We start from the raw sequence: 20,032 nt of genomic DNA, 5'->3' as shown, positions 1-20,032 counted from the left end.
CTTGGGTTATGACAGAACAATCTGGCCACATCATGGATCCCCACAGACCCAGCTACAGTCAGTAGCGTCCTGTCAAAACAAGTGGTTATATTAGGACAACATGAGCAAATACTCACTGTAGCGGTAGAACAGTAGATTCGTTCCACTAATGCATGCATTGAGCTTATGAAAGAGACCATTCAGAACATTCATTCTCATTTGTCTCCCCCAGTTTCAGCAAATCAACCAGCCTCTGGAGCCTGTTCCCTCACCAGTTCAGAATCTCCACAAACCAGCTGTGAACCCAATCGCTATGATGGATTTCTTATCCAGTGTGATATCCTCTTTCAGTTCTCAAAAACCTTCCTGGATAACTATTCCAAAATTTGCCTTCTCAGTGAAAAGGCACTCTGGTGGGCTGAATCTTACCTTTAATCCAGACAGCTTTTATTCTTAAAAAAATTACTTGTTCATTGGCCACTTAAGACAAGTTTTTGACCTCTCTTTGAAGGATACCGAAGCAGCTAGATGTCTTATGACCATAAAACAGGGGATGTGATCGGTTTTGGAGTATGTGGTAGAATTCTGCATTCTTGCTGCAGAAGCGGGGTGGGAGTATAAGGGCCTCTCAGCTGCATTCTACCATTATTAAACGAAAGAATAAAAGACAAATTAGAATGTCCCGTGATCCGAGTGATGATCCAGAGGAGCCAATGCAGATAGCTCGAGCTGAATTGACTCCTGAGGAAAAGCAAAGAAGGCACGATATGGATGTGTGCATGTATTTTGGCCAGCCGGGTTATTACGCTGTGTCCTGCCCAATACAGCCAAATGTACGGACTTACCAGTAATAGTGGAGGCACTGGTAGATTGATTTTCCCATCCAGGCTCTAGTTGATTCAGAGGCAGAGCAGAATTTGATCGATGACGGCCTGGTTAACAGCTCTACATTCCGGTGGAGAAATTACTTCCCTGGTTTTGTCACCATAATCCACATAAAAACTGGTCTGAGGGCAGAATAGACTCATGGAGTATTTTCACTTTGAATACCAAGTGATGCTGTTCGGCCTGACCAACCGCCTCTCTTCCAGGTCCTTATCAATGGTATCCTTGGAGATTTCCTGAACGTCTTCATTTTTAATCATCTTAACAAAATCGTGATTTACTCCCATAACCTTCAGGACCATCACATCAATGTCTGCAAGGTACTACATCACCTCCTTGAAAGTTTGTTATTTGTGAAAGCTGAGAAATATCTTCTTTTTTTTTCTAAGACTGTTTCCTTCCTTGGCTATGTGTTTGAGAATACGCAGGTGAAGACTGAACTGGATAGGGTTGAAGTGGTTACCGAATGGCCCACTCTCACCTCTCACAAGTAGCTGCAACAGTTTCTCAGCTTCACTAACTTTTACAGACACTTCATCAAGAACTATAATAGGATTGCTACGTCCTTGACTAATCTGACCTCTGTTTCCAGGATGTTGACATTCCTGAAGCTGCCAGCCAGACCCTCTTAAACAGTTTGTTGTCGAAATGGATGCTTCTGACACAGCAGTAGGAGCCATTCTCTCTCAACGTTGCGACACCGAGTGTAAACTACATCCGTCCATTCAAGATCTTGATTAATGTCTTTTCTTTTTACGTCGATTGACCCACTGTGAAAGGAACTACAAAGTGAAAAATAGAGAGCCACTTGCTATAAAACTGGCATTGGAAAAATGGAGGCATTGGCTGGAAAGCACTGAACAACAGACCACAATAATTTTGCCTATATGCAGAGCACTAAAAGGTTGGATTCTTGACAGCCAAGGTGGTTCCTTTTCTTTGGTTGATTAAATTTTGAAAATTTACTACCTACCATCCCGGGTCCAGAAACATAAAACCTGATGTCTTGTCCTAACAGCTTTCTGCTGAGTTGCAGAGCTCTTAATCTGATGGCTCCTGTGGCCTTCCTGCCTCCTGTGTCATAACAAAGTGTTCCCTGGAGATCAAACAGACTGTGCAAGAAGCCCTGGAAGGAGAACCTGACCCTGGTTCCGGACCACCCAACCGCTTGTACGTTCCCTCTGCTGTCTACTCCCAGGTAATCCGTTGGACCCATACTGCCAGGTTTTCCTGTCACCTAGGCAGAAACTTTACTATTGAGCTGCTTAGACGCTCCTTTTGGTAGCCCACTCTGGTGAAGCACATCGGGGAGTACATTTGAGCCAGTGTGGTCTGTTGCAGTAATAAGTACAGCTCTCGATCACCTGCACAGCTTTTGCAACCCTTGCCAACATCAGCTTGGTTCCCTGGTCCCACATTGCCTTGGATTTTGTTTCTGGTCTGCCTTGGTCTGAAGGTATTTCTGTAATTTTGACTGTAGTAGATAGGTTCTCTAAAGTAGCTCATTTTGTAGTCTTGCCTAAGTTGCCTTTAGCTTCTGAAACTGGTAAACTCCTAGTCCAGCATGTGTTTTTCCTCCATGGGATTCCTCCATGGGACCTCCATTGGGGTCCTGATCGTGGACCCCAATCAGTTTCTCAAGTATGGAAGTCCTTCTGTCAGGCTTTGAGGGCTGGGGTCAGTCTGATATCTGGGTATCACCCTCAATCCAGTGGACAAATGGAACATCTTCACCAAGAGTTGAAGTCCTTTTTGTGCTGTCTAGCTTCCACAAACCCTTCATCCTGGAGTACCCATTTAGTCTGGATCGAGTATGCTCACCCATACTTCTTCCACTACAGGCCCTGTTCAAGGCCTCTGTATGTTACTTAACACATATATTTCTATCCCAAGAAGAGAACATCACTATGCCATCTGTCCAGGGACATCTTCAACAGGCTCAAGCTGCCCTCCTCAAAACAGCTAATCCAAATCCATGAATCGGACATCTGCACCGCAATACTCTCCTGGACAAAAAGTTTGACACTCAACATCCCATTGAAGACTACATCTAAGAAACTTGCTCCCAATTTTCTGTGCCCCTTTGAAGTGAATCGAATCATTAACCCATCAGCTATCCGATTGAGGTTACCGCCCAATATGAAAATTCATTCCACATTCCATGTCTTCCAGATCAAACTTGTTTCCTCTCGTGCCCTAATTTGGATCCTCCACCACCACCTTGTATTGTGGATCCCATCTACACTGTTAAAGAGATTTTGGATTTTTGGTCTGCTGTCATGGAAATTCAATTCTCATTGGCTGCCCATTGCACCTACAGAACATGAGCTAGTCAATGTTGGGCTTTATCTGGCTGAAGCTGGCAGCAGTTCAACACCAGATCATCCGTCAATGCTATGGTGAACATTGGCCATTTCAGATTAATTCCAAGCTTCCTGCCTGACCGTGTTTATCTTGCTTTGTTTCAGGAACGCCTAGATCCTGATCATTGAACTGCTGTTCTTTTCTTTGTCATTCTGATCCCCTAGTCCAGTCCAGTGCCTTATCTGCCTGGATGGAACTACAGACATACTCACCTGTCCCTCTCTTTCTGCAGACCAGAACCAGACAGAGGTTTAACCCCTCCCTCTTGGAACTCTCAGATCACATATGTAAATAAATCACTATTCACATTAACTCCAGTTTGTGTGCTGTGTCTGCATTTGGGATCCACTCATTCTTGCTCAGGTTATGACATAAGTTTCCTCTTGCTATCATTAATAATATCTTGACTAATATCCACTGATAATGACTTGCTAGTTTGAACATCATCTATACTCTTAGTGGTCTGCATGTTGTTCAGCTCTACTTTATTCCCGTTTCAATGACACAGCAATTACACTGTAACAGTTTGTCTGCATGTGTAATTACACCCCCATTGTACTGTTGCAATTAGATGAATATCCATGCTTCATAACCTAAGGCGTCAAGTTGGCAAATCCAATTTCAATTTGTATGGAGCAAGCATTTTGCCTGTTTCTTTGAGCCGTGGTAAGACCAGGGATATGTAGGCTAATCCCTGCCATGTTAAAACGCAAAAGAAAACGTAGACATAGGGGATTCTCCAGAGAGAGATAGAGCAGCAAGGAGCCAGAGGGAGTGTATCAAGTATTTTATGGCCAGGAGCAATGAAGTGGGATTGGGGTTTAGGGTTAGTGGGAAGGTTGTGGAATAACATACATGGAGGACTAATTCCGCTTTAAGCTTTACATGAATGCTGCAAAGTCAATTTTAAACAGATTTAGATATGTTGTGCAAAATGGGAGAGTGCTAATATGCAAAATGAGAATTTTTTTTGGTGGTTTCTATGAATGTGTAAGAAGAGGGTATCTTGTCTTTGGCACCAGGCCCTTTTGGAGACAATAACTTGTGTTAAACTCAGTTGTACCTGTTGCTTAGCCATTCTTTGATGTCTACTCAACTCACTTTCAGTGTTTTCACAGTACAGCTTCTTTAAAGCCTGATCATTACAGGGAAAAACAGAAATCTATTTCAATGATAACCAAATAAAAATTAGCTACTGATGAGCAGACATGTAATTATGTCTTTGTTTCTTTTTAAAAAATAAAACAGATATCTAAACTGAATATAATATATGCAACAGGTTAGCTAGAGCTGTATTTAAATAGGAAGGAAGGACATTAGAAAGGACATCAATGACAAAGGCCTTTTTTCCTGGTCTTTTTTTTACAATTTTTCTTTTTTCTTTTTTCTTTATTGCTTTTAAACAAGTGGCACCTCAAAGACAAAAGTGCCAGAGTTGACCTTCTTTCACAGTTGAGATGTTATTGTTGATTACTATAATTCAAGTTTTACTGTGGGTAGGTGGCGGACTTACACATGCACACACACACTTGCAGTTGTACACATTTAGAGAGAGTCACAAGTTATTAAGATAAAGACAATGGTACGGGTGGCCACATCCTGTTCACCACAGAAGAGAGTGATATGCATATATACTATATCCCCTAATACACTTATACACACAACGAACAAACAAGTATGACACCTTTTTCCACACATATTTCTCACACATCAATGCTTCTAATTTGAGAGTCCTTGTGCTCCAAATGTGAATCACATTGTGTAAGTCATGAGGTACAACAACTCAAGTGCTAAAGTACTCCTGATTATAAAAACAGGAAGTGGTAAAACAAGCATACTAACATTACTACTGTCAAATCTGTTAACCATTAAATGTAGTTTCAGTAAATCTTACGATCTTATCTATTTACATGTTTGTTGTTATTCTGTTACATTTTATTCTATTCTTCCGTACCAACCTATCTTTCTCTATTGTCCTTTTGGTTGTAGTTACACATCCTGTTTGGATAAATAACCTCACAAAGCTCAAACACAGCATATCAGAAATCATTTTGGATAAAGACGACAGTGCTCCTTAAGTTTTTGGATTGTTGGAATGCAACAAGCTCTACCCATCTGATCTGAGATGCTTAAATCAGAATAGAGAGTAGGAGATGATAAGATGGAGAAGGATGAGGTGGGGGTGTGGGGTGGGGATACAGAGAAAAAAAACTTAAGCATTAAAATTCAGAAGATAATTACATCCGCTACACCCCACCCTGTTGAGAAAGTGTTATGTTTAATAGTCTCTATAAAGAAAATAGGTTTTTATCTCACTCTCATTTTCATTAATTCCTAATTGGGGTGGGGGGTTGTCTGTTATTATTTCTTAGATTAAAATAAACATAGCCTGTCCCATGTTCAAACCCATCACACTACACGGGCATGATAAGGACTTCATGCCTCTGTGAATAAATAAACAATTTTATCTCCACTGGTGGAATTAAGTTGCTTACAGCCTTAAGCTAAGCCACTCAGATCTATATTTATATATATTTATATTTTTTTCTCAAAAGACTTAAGAGCACATTGTTGATTTTGCAAATGTAGTTGGCAAATTTTTGACCTGCTTTATATGTATATCTTTAATTAGTGTCTTGTTTAGCTTAAACTGAATGATTATCGCATATTCATGACCTAATTACTCCAAGTGATTCTTAATGCCAGCATTGTGCCTTGAGGAGCAACCAAAAGTTACCTTTAAAAACTTGTTTAATTATTAGCAATGTGTCTCCCTTAATCCCACTAAGCATATACTTATCTAGCCTCAACTGGCCTGTTTTTGCTGGATAAAAAGGAGGGAAGGGGTTTGGTTTTCTCCAACATGTTTATTAAAGACATGTATAAATCCCTGTAGTTAAAACAAGTTTGTCCCTACACTTCTTACGTGTCCACGGCTATTCCACAGGTATCTAGGAAGCTAGCTTGCAAATGAGGATGCAATTATGAAACTGGTCTCTTCTTGGTATCCATTCTCTAGAATTGTGGCTTACTGAGGACTGTGGGAACAATAATACAACATAGTAACCATGTCCATGAACTTGCAAGTGAGACAACATACTGTGTGGCGACAGACCTGGATCCATATAATTGGCACAGTAATATGTACACTTTTGAGTGTGTAGGATCTTACTGCATATCTCATTGTGAGGATGTGTGAGGGTGTGTTGGTATGTGATATTAAGTATGTAAGTTATGTGAGGAATGTGTGGCTCTGAGTCTTTGCTTTGCTTGATATTGAGTTTATTTTTCTATCCCTTTTGAACAAATGTCTTGACATATATTAATATTCAGGTATCCATACAGTTAAAATGATTTTTTGTGGAGACTAAAAGTAGTAAAAAACTGAAAGTAGTACTGTAGGACAATAACCCAGCACTACTGGATAAAACGAAAAATCATTATTTATTGTATGTAATAAAAAACTTAATTTCATAACTTGCTCTCTTACCTGATGATGGTGAGGAAGGATGTGGGCTGTCATCTTGGATGCTTCCTGTTTGGGAGTGTCCTCCTCCAGCAACGCTCTCTTCTGTCACATTGGATGAACCTGGGGTAGTGGAGCGGCTAATGGATTGGGACTCAGGGTCACTGGCTGAGCCACGTCGTTCATCCAGACCTTGCTGAAGTACTTCATCAATGCCTCTCCTGTCTTTACCATGTATTCGGGAGTGGACTACCATTTGATGGTAGGTTCGGAAGACCCTGCCACAGTCAGGACACTCTGAAGGCTTTTCCTTCAGGCTAGATAGACTGGATAGGCTGTAGTCATTGTTTGGGCCTCCTAAGCCAGGCAGGGCTCCAGTAGTCTCAGCACTACCATGGTGGGGCATTAGCTCACGATGACTTTCAAAGCCTCTTCCATCCTCCTTCATGGGAATCATGGCTCCGCTAGAAGCCTTAGAACCCTGCAAGGTCTCAGATATCTGCTTTTGCTTGGAGCTATCACTGGAAGCAGTCATGGAGTAGTCTTGTTTGTCCTTTGAGTAGGAAGCCAATGCCCCTGAACCACCTATCTCATCTTTTTGTCCCAGAGTTATATGGGGCTGGTGCTGCTGCTGATCTTTAGGCATAAAAGCCCTGTCCATATCCATACCACGAGCCATTATCTGCCAAGCTTGGTAGCTATTGAGGGAGTCCATCTCTGCCACTTTTGCAGCTGCCTGGAGGCGCTCCATGCAACTTGATTTGAGTGGAGGCACAAGATTGAGACAACCAAGGAGTGAGCGCTTTTCATTTTCGCCCAACCCATGACCCATTCCTCCAGCCATTGGTCCTAGCAGTTTTCCTAACATCTCTTTTTCCTTCATTACAATTCCGGCTTTAGCTAACATCTGGTGCTGCTCACTCAGGCCCTGTTTGTCTGGTGAAAGAAAACCTCCCTGAAGACAAGAGATATAGCGAGAATAAAGGTTGGCATGGGCTTCTTGAGCCAAGTTGCTCATGCTATTAACAGCAGCCATGTCTTGTTCACTAGGCTGGGGTGGCTTGCTCTTGATGGCCAGCTTGTTCAGATGCACCTTCATATGGTTCTTCAGAAACCAGGGTTCCTTAAAGCGACGCCCACATATTTGGCAGCAGTGTTCAAAGGAGTCCTTGTGCTTTCGCATGTGACCTTTTAGGAACCAGGCTTGGCTGAACACCTGGCCACACACATCACAGCGGAATTCTGTGGCCATCTGCATGCCACCAGCTCCTCCACCACCTTGGCCCTGTGTGGTTTCAGCTGTGATATGGGCTTTCTCTACATGACTTATCAGCTCCTCTTCATGGGAGGCAGCGAACTCACATAGAGTACATTTGTAGGGCTTATGGAGTATGCGGATGTGACGATCCAGTTCTTCACGCTTCTTAAATTTTCCTTTGCAGAAAGTACAACGAAAGCCTGTAGTTGGATTCAGGGACTGTTCATCCTGGGTGCCAGCTGGCTTGGGTGAAGAAGAGGGCTGGGAAAGTGTGTCTGGAGTGGCAAGGCCAGATGGGGGTGGGGGGCCACAGGCTGAACCTACTTGCTGCTGAAGAGTGTTGGAGCTGCTGTTGAGGCCCAGGTGGGGTGTTTGAGCTGTTTGAAGTAGACTGCAACTCCCTCTCATCTGCTTATCTCTCAAGATGGCCCTCTCCTCCAACTCATGCAGCAGCCTGTTCTCCTCTCGGACACGACCACGGCCTTTACCAAGATTTCCCAGCTTGTGGGTGCGGAGATGGATCTTTAAGTTGCCTTTCTGAGCCGCTCTGTGATCGCAATAGGGGCACTTGAATGGCTTCTCTCCTGTATGTGTACGCATGTGAAGTGACAGGATGCTGTTAAAACGAAAGCGTTTGCCACACAACGGACAAGGATACTTCCTATTCTTGCGAGCATCATCTTCAATATCATTCATTTGAGACATGATGCCCAAGTTCTGCCCATTGAGAAACTGCTGCAGGTCAACACGCCCATTCAGCCCACTCAGTGCTCCTGCATTAATGTCTCGGTTGAGTTGATTGGCCAGCAGGGCCATCTGACTGCTAATAGGTTGACTAGCCAGGGCTGTGTGGTGTGTCTTCTCGTCCAATGGTGTCGCAGCCTTCTCTTCAGGAATCTGTTGTGGGCGGTGTATGTCGGGAAAGGCGTGTCCTAGCTGGGCAGTAAGCTGGTGAAGCTTCTGACTGATAGGATAACGGCCATTTAACACTGCACTGCTGAGATGAGCATCAGTGTCAGGCACCGCTGATGATACACCAAGACATAAACTAGAGTCCTCCATCCTGTAGAATCAAAAAGGTAACATTTTAGAAATCATTCAGTTGTTGAGCAATACTTAGAAATATTGTCATTGTGTATTCTGGTTATTCACCTACATGTTCATGACAAATATTTGACTAAACAATGGGAAACAAAACTTTTGATATGTCACCCTGTTCAAATATTATTCATTGTGTTTGATGCACAAAAACAATCTTCAGTACGAAGGGCCTGGGAGACTGCTATGACACCTTAAAAAAGTTCAAACTTTTTCTAAATGTAAAACCACTTTGGATAAAATAATAACTCTGCAAACACCGCAAGTCAAGTATAATCAAGCTACTTGTGCCTATCCTATCAAAATTCCTCCAATTACATGCGTTAATGAAATGGAGCAACTGCATCGTCGGTAAGCCTCTTCAATACTAGAATTATGGTATTTACATAAAACCAAGGGGATACTCCAGTAAACACAACATTGTTGTGTCACAATATTTCATTCAAGAGCCGTATTACATTTGATATAAATCTCTTTGTTCTCCCTCTGCACCTTTCTATTTCCTGAATCCTCTCTCTAACTGCCCTCTTCTTTTTTTCTGACTCTTTCAGAGTCAGTATCCAGGATGGAGAAAATGTGAGTTGAAACAATAGCTGGTTGTACTGATGGGGTTTACATACATCTAAAAATGCACTGGACAATGCATTTCCGGAAAAAGATATTAGTTGAAAAAGGCCACTCGTTCAAGTCTGCGGGAAGTCAGATCGTAGCCATAACTTCATTATTTGTCTGTTTATTAGTTGGATTTTTCAGAATGGTTTGCATTGATCTGCATGGAAATTTTTCCACAACTGGGGTATGGCTCAACTTGTTTGAGGTTTCTTATTCAGCTTTGGCAGAAGTATGGTCATCAAGTGATTTTTCTTTAAAAGTGATGTCATTTTAAAATCTATAGGGTCCAGTTTGATATCAACAGGGCATCAAGTTAAATATATGCGTGCGTGTTCAGTGTACACTATATGGGTACAAAGGGCATAGAAGACTCAGCTCCTCGCTTTCTTTCTCTGCACCTACTATATATAACATAAGTATGTTGGACTAAATTGTTCTTAGTTCATTTTGCATCTTGATTACTTGAAAAATATTCTCTTTTCCCTCTCTCCTCTCAGTGGGAGGTTCGCAGACATAAGGGGTGTCTGTTCCTGTAGTCACTGGCCCCTCCAACACACTGTTGATGGTGGATTCTTATCTTGAGGACATGAATTACTCACTGTGACCAGTTTCCACTTGTGTTTAAAGGAATGTGATACTTGTGGGCTGTCCTTTGAATTCTTCTTATTTCTCCCCACAAGTATCATAAAGCAATTCAACGGAATTCATTAAGAATATAATGGGTGTGCTATGTTCTGCTGACTTATATGTAACAGTTAGATATGCCTCTGTCAAAGCCTGCTTCAATTTACAACAGATCCTATGTGTTCTCATACGTCCAATAAGAAGATCAATAGTCCAATAACATATATGAATACATTTATATATACACATATATATAGATATATATATATATGTATATATATATATAAATACATATACACACTCACACCTTTCTGTACTCAGGGCACTGTGGATAGTAGACATCTTTAAAATGTCTTTAAATAATTGATTTTAAATTGTTTTTATTTGACACCCCAGTCTCCATTGCTAGTCGTGTACATTGGAGAAGACCTTATTTGAATAGGCCCTTTTTACAAAGCGTCTGCCTTTTGGAATAGAATCTGTGATTTAAACTAGGTTGATGAGCTGTTGCTCATTTGGGGAGATAGCAGCTTGCCCTTTTCTTCAATTTGATTTCTGCCTTTATCTTTAACATATAACAAAGGCAGATAGACAATGGAATAATGTGAAATGAACTGACAAATCCAGTTTGTGTTTTTTACAAACGTATCCTGGCTGACGAGCATATGCAAATGAGGCACATTAATATGCTTGCCTTGCTCCCGAGTCATTTTATATTTTTTCCCCTGATTAAAAAGGACATTTCTTATGTGACATCCCCCCACTGCTCACATCAACACACACATGCAGGGGAATTTGAGGGTGGTGTGCAAGTAGGAACGCATAGACACATAGTCAGACACATACTCCAACACAACCCTTTGACTACAGACAATAATTCAATATGCGAATGCCCTCTAAAAGACACACTGAGTATGTTGCAACTTACCCAACACTCTCATTCTATTCTGACCATATCCTGACTGTTAGGTTCAGGCACAATATCCATCACACATAAAGACCACTCTGTAGAGCAAAATTGATAAAATAGGATCATGTTTTTAAAGGATTAAGGCTTTCTTTTAATTTTTTTTTCATGCTTACCGGTCATATTAAGGAAAGACCTGTAGCCCCTTTGCACCGAATATATCTCATTTTCTCTGGTACTGCCGAGTAGCTTTGTGTTTACAAAACCAATGCACTCTGTACTTTTTTTACTGGTACAGTATCTGTCTGCCGTTATTCTAACCTGTATAACCTTATCATTTCCTGGCATGTGCAGCAATGCTGCCTCATTAAAACTATTGGCTCCTCTGATACCTCTAAAACCACAAAGACTTCCTTTAGCATTTTCTCACGATGTGTTTTGTTCAGTTGTTGTCTTTATAGTTTGTGGTTTAATATTCAGCAAAGCACCACATGCACCCATAAACACACCAAATCCTCTGCACATTTATACATGCAAAGAAAGTGATTTCACTAGGTTTTTCTTCAATCCTCAGCTTAATTATAAGTGGTATCTGTAACACAATGGAAGTGTATTTCAGTCACCATTTAAATGTGCTCAGTTCATTTCTGTCTTATCAATGGCGGCATGCATCATAAATGCATATGGGATTTAACTGTGCTCCTCTCTAATTCTAACCATATGAATTATTGCACATAAAAGGCAGTTTCAATATTAGGAATTGTTACCTATTATATATTCATATTAAAATAAAGAATGAAAAACATCCTCTTCAACGTACTTCTTGAATTTGCTGTCAAGCTGGAGTTTGTGATAAAACTTTTCCCTGACATTTAAGACAAAGATGGGTGGGGGTGGGGGTAAAAAAAGATCGAAATGCCATTAGTTAGACTTTACTTTGTTATTTTGACATTTATCGACACAAATCCCATCAACTTATCACAATGCAATTCCTCATTAAGTCCTCATGAACAAATTCATAGCATTAAACAAATCAATCATTTAACACAATATGCTGAATTCAATCATTTTTGCACCAAATCATTAATGGCACAGGGGGGTTTCCACTATAGCACTCTGATGTTGAAGGGACAAAATGGGTATTTACCATATGTTACATGTGCTGAGATTAGAATGCTAAATATTAACTGATTAGACAAGTGCCAGGGACATTGAGATTAATTAAAAGGCTGTAAGTGTGTTTTCAGAGTACAAGCAGATTTTCTTCATCTTTTCAAAGATCAATTACCTCTTGGCAAAAGATAGTTTAGTTAAAGTTTGGGCTTTGGTAGGTAGATCACAACAGATATTAGTTTCTTCCTGGATTGTGTTTTCTTCTATTGCAGTTGGTCTTTGCAAGATGTCTAATTAATCCAGTAGAAAAAAAGCTGCCTTGTTTTCCTCCCTCTCTCTCACACTTGGACTTCACTCCATTATTGCCTTGTGTAATGAGATGCAAACACTCTGCACTTAGCCTCAGATGGAAAACAGTGACACACCACATGTTAAATTTAACTCGAACTCCATCCAGTGTCTTGAGCCCTTTCATAAAAAAATCATAACACTTCACTATCAAAAGGATTTGGAGCTTCAAACTAGACTGTGCTTCAAATAAAAGGCAAACTTTGTCAGTGAACATTTAAAAGCACACAAGTACAGTAAAATGTGAAAAATATTAAAGTGTGTGTCCTTTTTTTATAAATGATTTTTTTTGTGTATAGTGGCCTGAAAAACCTTTAGTTATAACAGACAGGTCAGAAACATGGATACCAACCACATTCTAATACTATTGTTATGCTTTTGCAGTCTGCAAGAAAGCAATGGTCAGCCACTGTCAAAGTTATATAAATTACATAAACATTGTGTATGTGATGTTATGTGCAGACTTTCTTGTGCCATTTAGATTAATGTGACGTTACAAGGGTACCAATCAAAACAAACAAAAAAAGACATTGAAAAAAAATAAACACTTCTCAGATTTACTACCAATGCACGGAACATGTTTTCCAAATCTACTTAAAAGTAGTATCAGAAAGTAGTATAGTAAGAAGAGGTCCATGCAGAAATTAGTATAATTCTAGCCTTATAGTCTAATTTGTGGCTTGTAAATCCTGACACATTCCTAAACAATGAAACACATGAAAGTGAAACATTTCTTTTTCTTCACGTAAACAAAGAATATCCACCAATAAAAAAATGCTAAATATAGTATATAGTTAAAATATATATCATAACCACAGTTCAACTTGAATACTGAAAAATAACAGAAAGGCAGCAAGGATTTGATGAGAGCACAGTCTCAATAGATCTGTGACAAGTATGAATGAGCAAGAGGCTCTGCTTTTCCTTCTTTCTCTTGAACAATGTATCATTGACGGCTGTTTAAGAGGTCCTGTCAACAGGTAGTTCAACTTTCAGCTCATCCCCACTGATCAGTAGGAGCCCTCCTGACAACAAGAAAAGAAAGACACCGGGAGGGAGCGATAGGGACAGAAAGAAAAATGTTGTGGGTCTTTTTATCCGTCCGTCGTTCTGACAGCCTTGCAGGGGATGCCATGGGAGGAAGATCAATGCAGGACAAGCGGATTCCCACAGTTCATTGTTACAGGCTAGCCAAATCATCTTCCCAAGACAGCCGGGAGCTCAAAGCTTTCCTTTATGATAACCATCCCTGGTACTATTCCCACTATGATGATGATGACCTGCAGATGTCTCTGTCAGTATGTGTGTATGTGAGGGTGTGTGCGTGAGTGTACATCTGTGAACACCTCTCCCCTCCTGAGTGTGCTACAATAGAGGTCACAGTGGCATGTCAGACCCCTGCAGCAGTGAATAAAGCAGAGCAATGAGTGCAGGATTAACAGTGTCAAACATTTGTTAAGAGGCCTGTCTCAGTAAAGGGGAGTAATGGGAGAAATAACCAATACATAAATTAAATAAAAAAATATGGTATATGACATAATAATAAGAGCAAATGCATTTTACACTGGACTGTATGTAGTGTTCTGCCACCATTGTTTATTTTCTTACTATCAATCAATTTAGTGTTATTGCCACTCTCCTGTTCCTTTATTGCATCTATTCATTTGAGTTGTATTTCTACAACTCTTATGACTCTTATTTTGCTTTTGTCAAATCTGTACTCAACTCATACTCAAAATATGCTCCTATGTTTTGTAATGTACCTGTGTGATTTGGTCTACTTTTTTCTAGTGACAAAGTTCTTTTATTCACTAAAATCTGTCAGAGAAACAGGGTACCATTCTGTGTCTGTCTGTATTAGACAACAAGCATTGCAGTGTAGAGCACTCACGCATGGTTAGACTATGGGAAAAAAAGAGGCCAGAGAGACAATGACCACAGTGTTTTTGTCATAGCTTACATCACTGGCCACTTTGTGCTGCATGTCAATGCTGCAAACAGCAACACACACACATACACGCAAAGAAATCTGTGGGTCATATTTTGGGGCAACAAGTGAGGGTTTACTAGATTCAAAGTCCAGTTCAGTGTCACTCTGATTTTCAGGTGATTGGGAGAGGAAAGACATAAACAGAGAAAAGAAGAAAGTAAATGAATGTCAATACACCCTAGATTGCAGAATATCAGAAATAATTGCTGTTTTCTTCCACCCATGCTGGGCGCTTTCTGTTAGAGTTTTGCATAATGACTCCAGTTGAGGAGGGGGTAGCTATGAAGGTAATAGTTGTGGGTGTGTAGCAGTGGTAGAGGTGGTGCTAAAGGGAGGGGTTGTTGTGACAGGTGCTGAAATCCAGCTAAGGAGGCATGGGAGACAAAGGTTCAATTTACAAAGAGGAGACTTTAATTGTTACCCAGCTAATTAAGAGAAGAAGGATCTTTTTAGCACCATTTACTATGTGCTGTGTGTGCATATGCTGAGAGGTAACTTATGTCTACAAGCTATATGAATCTGCAGTTAAGAGTCGTGTATGTGCATTTGTTTACAAACAGAATGAGCACTGCTTCAGCATAGAACATCTTTTTATAGATTTTCTGCTGTTGGGAGTTTGGAACTTATTCTTTTTTTTCAGCTAAAACAAAAGTATTATGGCTAATTAGTAGGACTCATTACAGGAAAAGAGTGAGGTAATTATTTTAAATCATGCTGCCGATAATTGAATGATTCTTCATTGTCTGAATATCGGTTTGAAAATATCTCCTCCTTTTTCTTTGAGGGAGATGAAAGAGAGACAGGATACAGGTATCCTACTGCTGCCATATGCTCTTGAATGAAAAAGCTTTACTGTCGAAGCAAATGGGATTTTTAAATATTGAAACTCCTGCATGTCTTTCTAATATGTTAAATCTCTCTTTATTCCATCACTTTGACAAACTCCCCCTTTCTATCTTTCTTCTCTCCCATTTCTCTTTTCTTTTGTGTTAATCAGATGAGTTTGAAAGAAACTTCAACTCTCTTGGTAGAACTTCAGCTTACCCTGCAACCATGCTGTCTTTTTTCTTTAAGCGGTACATTTCCTGTTTAAGAAAGCAAACAAATCTTATCAAAGCCATCAGGAAGCTGAGACTTGAGTGGAAATGCTTGTGATTATCTGCATATGTTACAATATATCTTTGTAGCCTTATAAGTGCTATTGTTCTCACATACTTTTAGTGTGACTGGGTAATTAGAGAAAAGTTGCAAGTAGCTCTCTCTCGTTTTACTTCAAAACTAGATATGTACAGTGATCTAACGTAGCACTTAATATGAAAGGAAAGAGAGTGAGAGCGAGAAAGAATTTCTACTTTAAGGCTGGGGTGTATTTATTACACACTAATTGTTGTAGAGGAAGTGCTTCAGAAGGGTGTGTTCTTGGGAGAGGGTGGAGGGCCTCAGGGACATAAGAGAGCATGTTTATCTATCAGACTTCTCTTAAGATTAGAGATGGGGTTAGGGGAGTGGAGAGAGATGAAAAGGTTTACAGAAGAAATAAAAAAAGACTGATGACAACAAAAAGAGTGAAAGAAGATTAGACATGCCAGAGAAGTGCTGTTTACAAATAAACTTGCCTTAAACTTACATTGGTGCCAGTGACTGAGTCAAAAGCAGTAGTGATTAGAGTAGGAAGTTGGGTAAAACTTGGGACTATTCTGTTAACTGGACTATGAACAAAACACACTGTTATACAGTACACACACAAAGACAAAAAGCAGATGCACATGAGACCTAAGCATAGTATAAATCTATCCTATATTAGTATCACAAAGTGTGTAGAGGAAGTTGTATGCGCTGCAACTTCACCCACTGGTAAGGGAACTACCGCTTCTAAGGCTTTTGTCAAGAGAGTGAGGCTCAGGAAGAGCACTGATACAAACTGTCCATGGACCAAAATATATAGGCAGCTAATACTAGCACTTGCGGGCTAGCTTGATTCGTTAGTTTGCACTAATATTTTATCCCATACCTCACTTCTCTACATGAAACTCCAACTAAGTAGTTCACGTAATCTTGCTAACAAACCAACTGACAGACAAGCGGCACCTGGAAGAGACAACATGTAGCCTACACAACAGAGATATGTCAAGCAAATGCCTTAAAGTGCCTTTTAGTACAACCTTACACTGAGTAACACCTTTTTAGGGGACAAAAACTAAGTGACCAATTGTTTTTGATCAATAACAGTTTTCTTCTTCTTCATACAGTCTAAGCATACACTTATCTGACTCCAACATGTTTGTCTTTGAGTGTTCAAATATTTTACCAATACTGAACTTCAAAGACAAGTCCTTTATAGCTTTCCAATATGGAGCACTTCTGTGATTATCAAGGGGTACCAGCATAACCTCAGCTAATGTGAAAACAGCAAAAAACAGTAAACTGAAAGGTTAATCCTGAATGGAATATTGTTGAAAGTAACAGTAGAGGTTGACAACTAACAGCAATTTCAACAGTTGAGATTATTAACTGACATTTTATAAGTATAAATGAAAGAGTTGACTAAAAAGGTTCAGACAGAAGGTAGTGAATCACAGCTTTACAGTGGAAAGAATATAATAAAATATTATATAATATATATAATAGCTAACCCTAAGGAAAAGCTTTTGAAATAAACCTTGACTAAAATCAAGTTTTTATGTCAAATACATTTATTCTGTATAAGCAGTAAAAATCCTTGCAAAGTGTGGTGTTTGCATGTCAGTCTCCAAAGGTATCGGAGTGTGTCCCAGGATTCCTCTCATCTGTCTACACTAGAGCCTGAACTTGGAGCTACATGTCCTGGCCAACACTGCATTTTCCTCATTCTTCTCTCCCCTTCCTGACCTTTTAACACTGTCACCAACTCAACTTTTACAATAAAGACAACAGTGAACTCTCATATTAAAAAGCATTAACATATTTGTGTTGACGTGCCTTGATGATGGGGTAAGTTTATTAAGGCAGATAATAATGTCAAAATCTTTTCTGTTGTAGAAATTATGAACACATAAACTACTTTCATATGTTAAAAGTTATATGGAGAAGACTTTCAAGTAACTTTTTCACAACACACAAATATACTCAGGTACATGCTAAATGGTGTTCTATCTGCTTAACTTGTAAGACTGCTTTTATATAGTTAAATTCTAATCAGCTGAGCTTATCAGGAAATGGTTATTTTTATTTATTAGATATACAGCACATTATTTTCAGTGTTGTTGCTTGGGGGTTACTTGGACTTTGCAGCTTTTATTGTTAATGACTGAAATAGCTTAACATTAGGAGAAGACAATCTTGGTACAACACACTAGCATTGTAGCCAGTTGCTAACTGTTGTGCCTGCCTTTTGAAGCAGTGCTGAAGCAGTTTGCCTCAGGTTCTGTCCTCGCACAAACACAATCCTACATGAGTTCCGGAGCAGCCTCAGGCTGTGGGATGTAGGCCCTGGTAAGAGGTGGAGCCGGGGTGTGGGTGATAATAATCTCTGTGCCCTCCACAGTCTCCCATCATCTCAAAACCCTCTCTGCCTCACCTCTCTACCACAGCCCCCCATCTCCCTGCAGCTTCACCATGCTCCTTCCATCGCTCTCCATATTTTCTCCCCCTGCATCTGATTAAGTTAACAATGTGGTGTTATTTGCATGCTGATTTTTTAGACCCCACCACCCCACCTACTCTCTCTCTCTCTCTCTTTCAATTCTCTGACAAACAAGAGAGGCAGGATCAGAGTAATGTGATAGCACAGCAGCCAGCCAACGCAATCTGCCTCAAAGACCAGGTGTTCGCAATCCACCTCCCTCTTAATTCCTAGCTCCATCATTTCTCTTGTTTTTATTCCTGTTATTTCTCTCTTTTATTCCCTACCCCAGTTCTTTTTCTTTGTCTCCTCTCATCTATCCCTGGTGTGTTTATAAGGTTGTATTATAATCAAATCTAGAGCAAGGGAGGCCTGTCTTTTTTTATTAATTATAGGCCACAGCTGATGTGAATGTATTCCAAAAGCATCTTCAAAATAGGTCGGCGGTACAGTTTGCTATTCTTATCACATTTAAATGTCAACATGGTGCAAAGCCCTACAAATTAGTTCAGGCAGGCTTCAACCCCCATTTAACATTTAAAGCGCCATTCTGCAGGGCTCAAAGAGCGATTTAAATCAGTTTACACATACAAATATATACAGATACTGCGCTTCACATTTCAAACTTCTTGTCTGAACACAAACATTTAACTGCCAACCCTTGTCTAAAAGAATTCAGTTCACCATACTATGGTGTGGCAGAACATAAGAGAAAAAAAATATATAAAGCAAGACAAAAATGCATTAGCTTTAATGAACAATACATTTGCATGCTCTTTCAATCAGAAATGATCCTAGTTTTAAACGCAACCAGCATAAATCAACTGTCCAGATGAAAAAAAAACTAATTGCAAGGCGTTTTCTTGAATTGCAGTTTATCATTGCTAAACAACATCAGTGATCTGAAATACATCTGCTCATATGCAGTGCCAACTAACCCCTGTAGAGCAGCCGAAGACAACAGAAGCATAGCGCTGTTGTTGTACATGTTGCTGGCTGAGCATACCAAACAGAGTTTACCTTTCTCACGTACAATCGATCATAAAAAAGTAGAAATTAGTATCCTCAACAAAACACAACTTCATTATCCATTGTTCAATGCAAAATCTGAGAAGGCTTGCTTTAAAATGAAAGCTTGACCTGTTAGTTGTGACTGAAGGACACAATTGAAGAAATAAAATATCAGTGAAGTTAGGAATTGCCGAGACTTGAGTATGGGAGTAAAATAATAAAATAATAATCATGAAAATGGAAATCACAAACATAGATAATACAGAAGATAACCTAAGTCCCAAGAAGGATATTCTGAAAATGTAAAAAGTCTAAATGGTCATGCAGAACACTAATAAACTCTTCTGTTGAGTGAAGTCTGTTTTAGTTATTCATTAGTCTATTGTTACACAATGTACGACTTTACATAGCCTAATATGAGAATAACAGCCAGTGTAGGGGTCACAGAGAGATTGAGTATCAGCTTACAATTGCCCTCTTACATCAGCATAAGTAACTGAATCCAAAGCACTAACTAGCTTACACGAGACCCAATCCCTCTGACTGGCTTCCCTCTACCTCTAGGCTTTACGATGACTCTTTCCCATCCAACCTAAATGCTCTATGGGTGTGCCTAATGCAGACTCGCTGAAATGTCAAAGCATTATATATCCTTTTACACACAGAGTGGCCCCTAAGGGTTTAATTGACTATGCTGTAAAGTGAGTTCGAGAGCCACGAGAGAGTGCGATGAAGATGAATATGTTTCATTAGCAGGCAAACAGAGCCTGATGGCT

At 39.9% G+C, this 20,032-nt stretch overlaps 1 protein-coding gene across 3 annotated transcripts in view; it reads right to left on the bottom strand.

Moving 5' to 3' along the window:
- znf536 (zinc finger protein 536) overlaps positions 1-20,032 on the bottom strand; it is a 189,328-nt gene that overhangs the window by 77,477 nt on the left and 91,819 nt on the right. For 2 of the 3 annotated variants that reach the window (XM_072380978.1, XM_072380979.1), the window contains one exon: positions 6,719-9,015. In XM_072380978.1, the coding sequence (XP_072237079.1) occupies positions 6,719-9,014 (2,296 nt within the window). In that variant the 5' untranslated portion in view covers position 9,015. Of the gene's footprint in view, positions 1-6,718; positions 9,016-11,369; positions 11,532-20,032 lie in introns of those variants that run through there. The other variant, XM_072380980.1, reaches the window with a different exon arrangement.

This window comes from Leuresthes tenuis, unplaced genomic scaffold (genome assembly GCF_036924035.1).
Source record: "Leuresthes tenuis unplaced genomic scaffold, fLeuTen1.0.hap1 SCAF_2, whole genome shotgun sequence".
Classification (NCBI taxonomy): domain Eukaryota; kingdom Metazoa; phylum Chordata; class Actinopteri; order Atheriniformes; family Atherinopsidae; genus Leuresthes; species Leuresthes tenuis.
The sequence above is the reverse complement of the archived record's forward strand: the minus strand, read 5'-3'. Positions and strand labels throughout refer to the sequence as shown.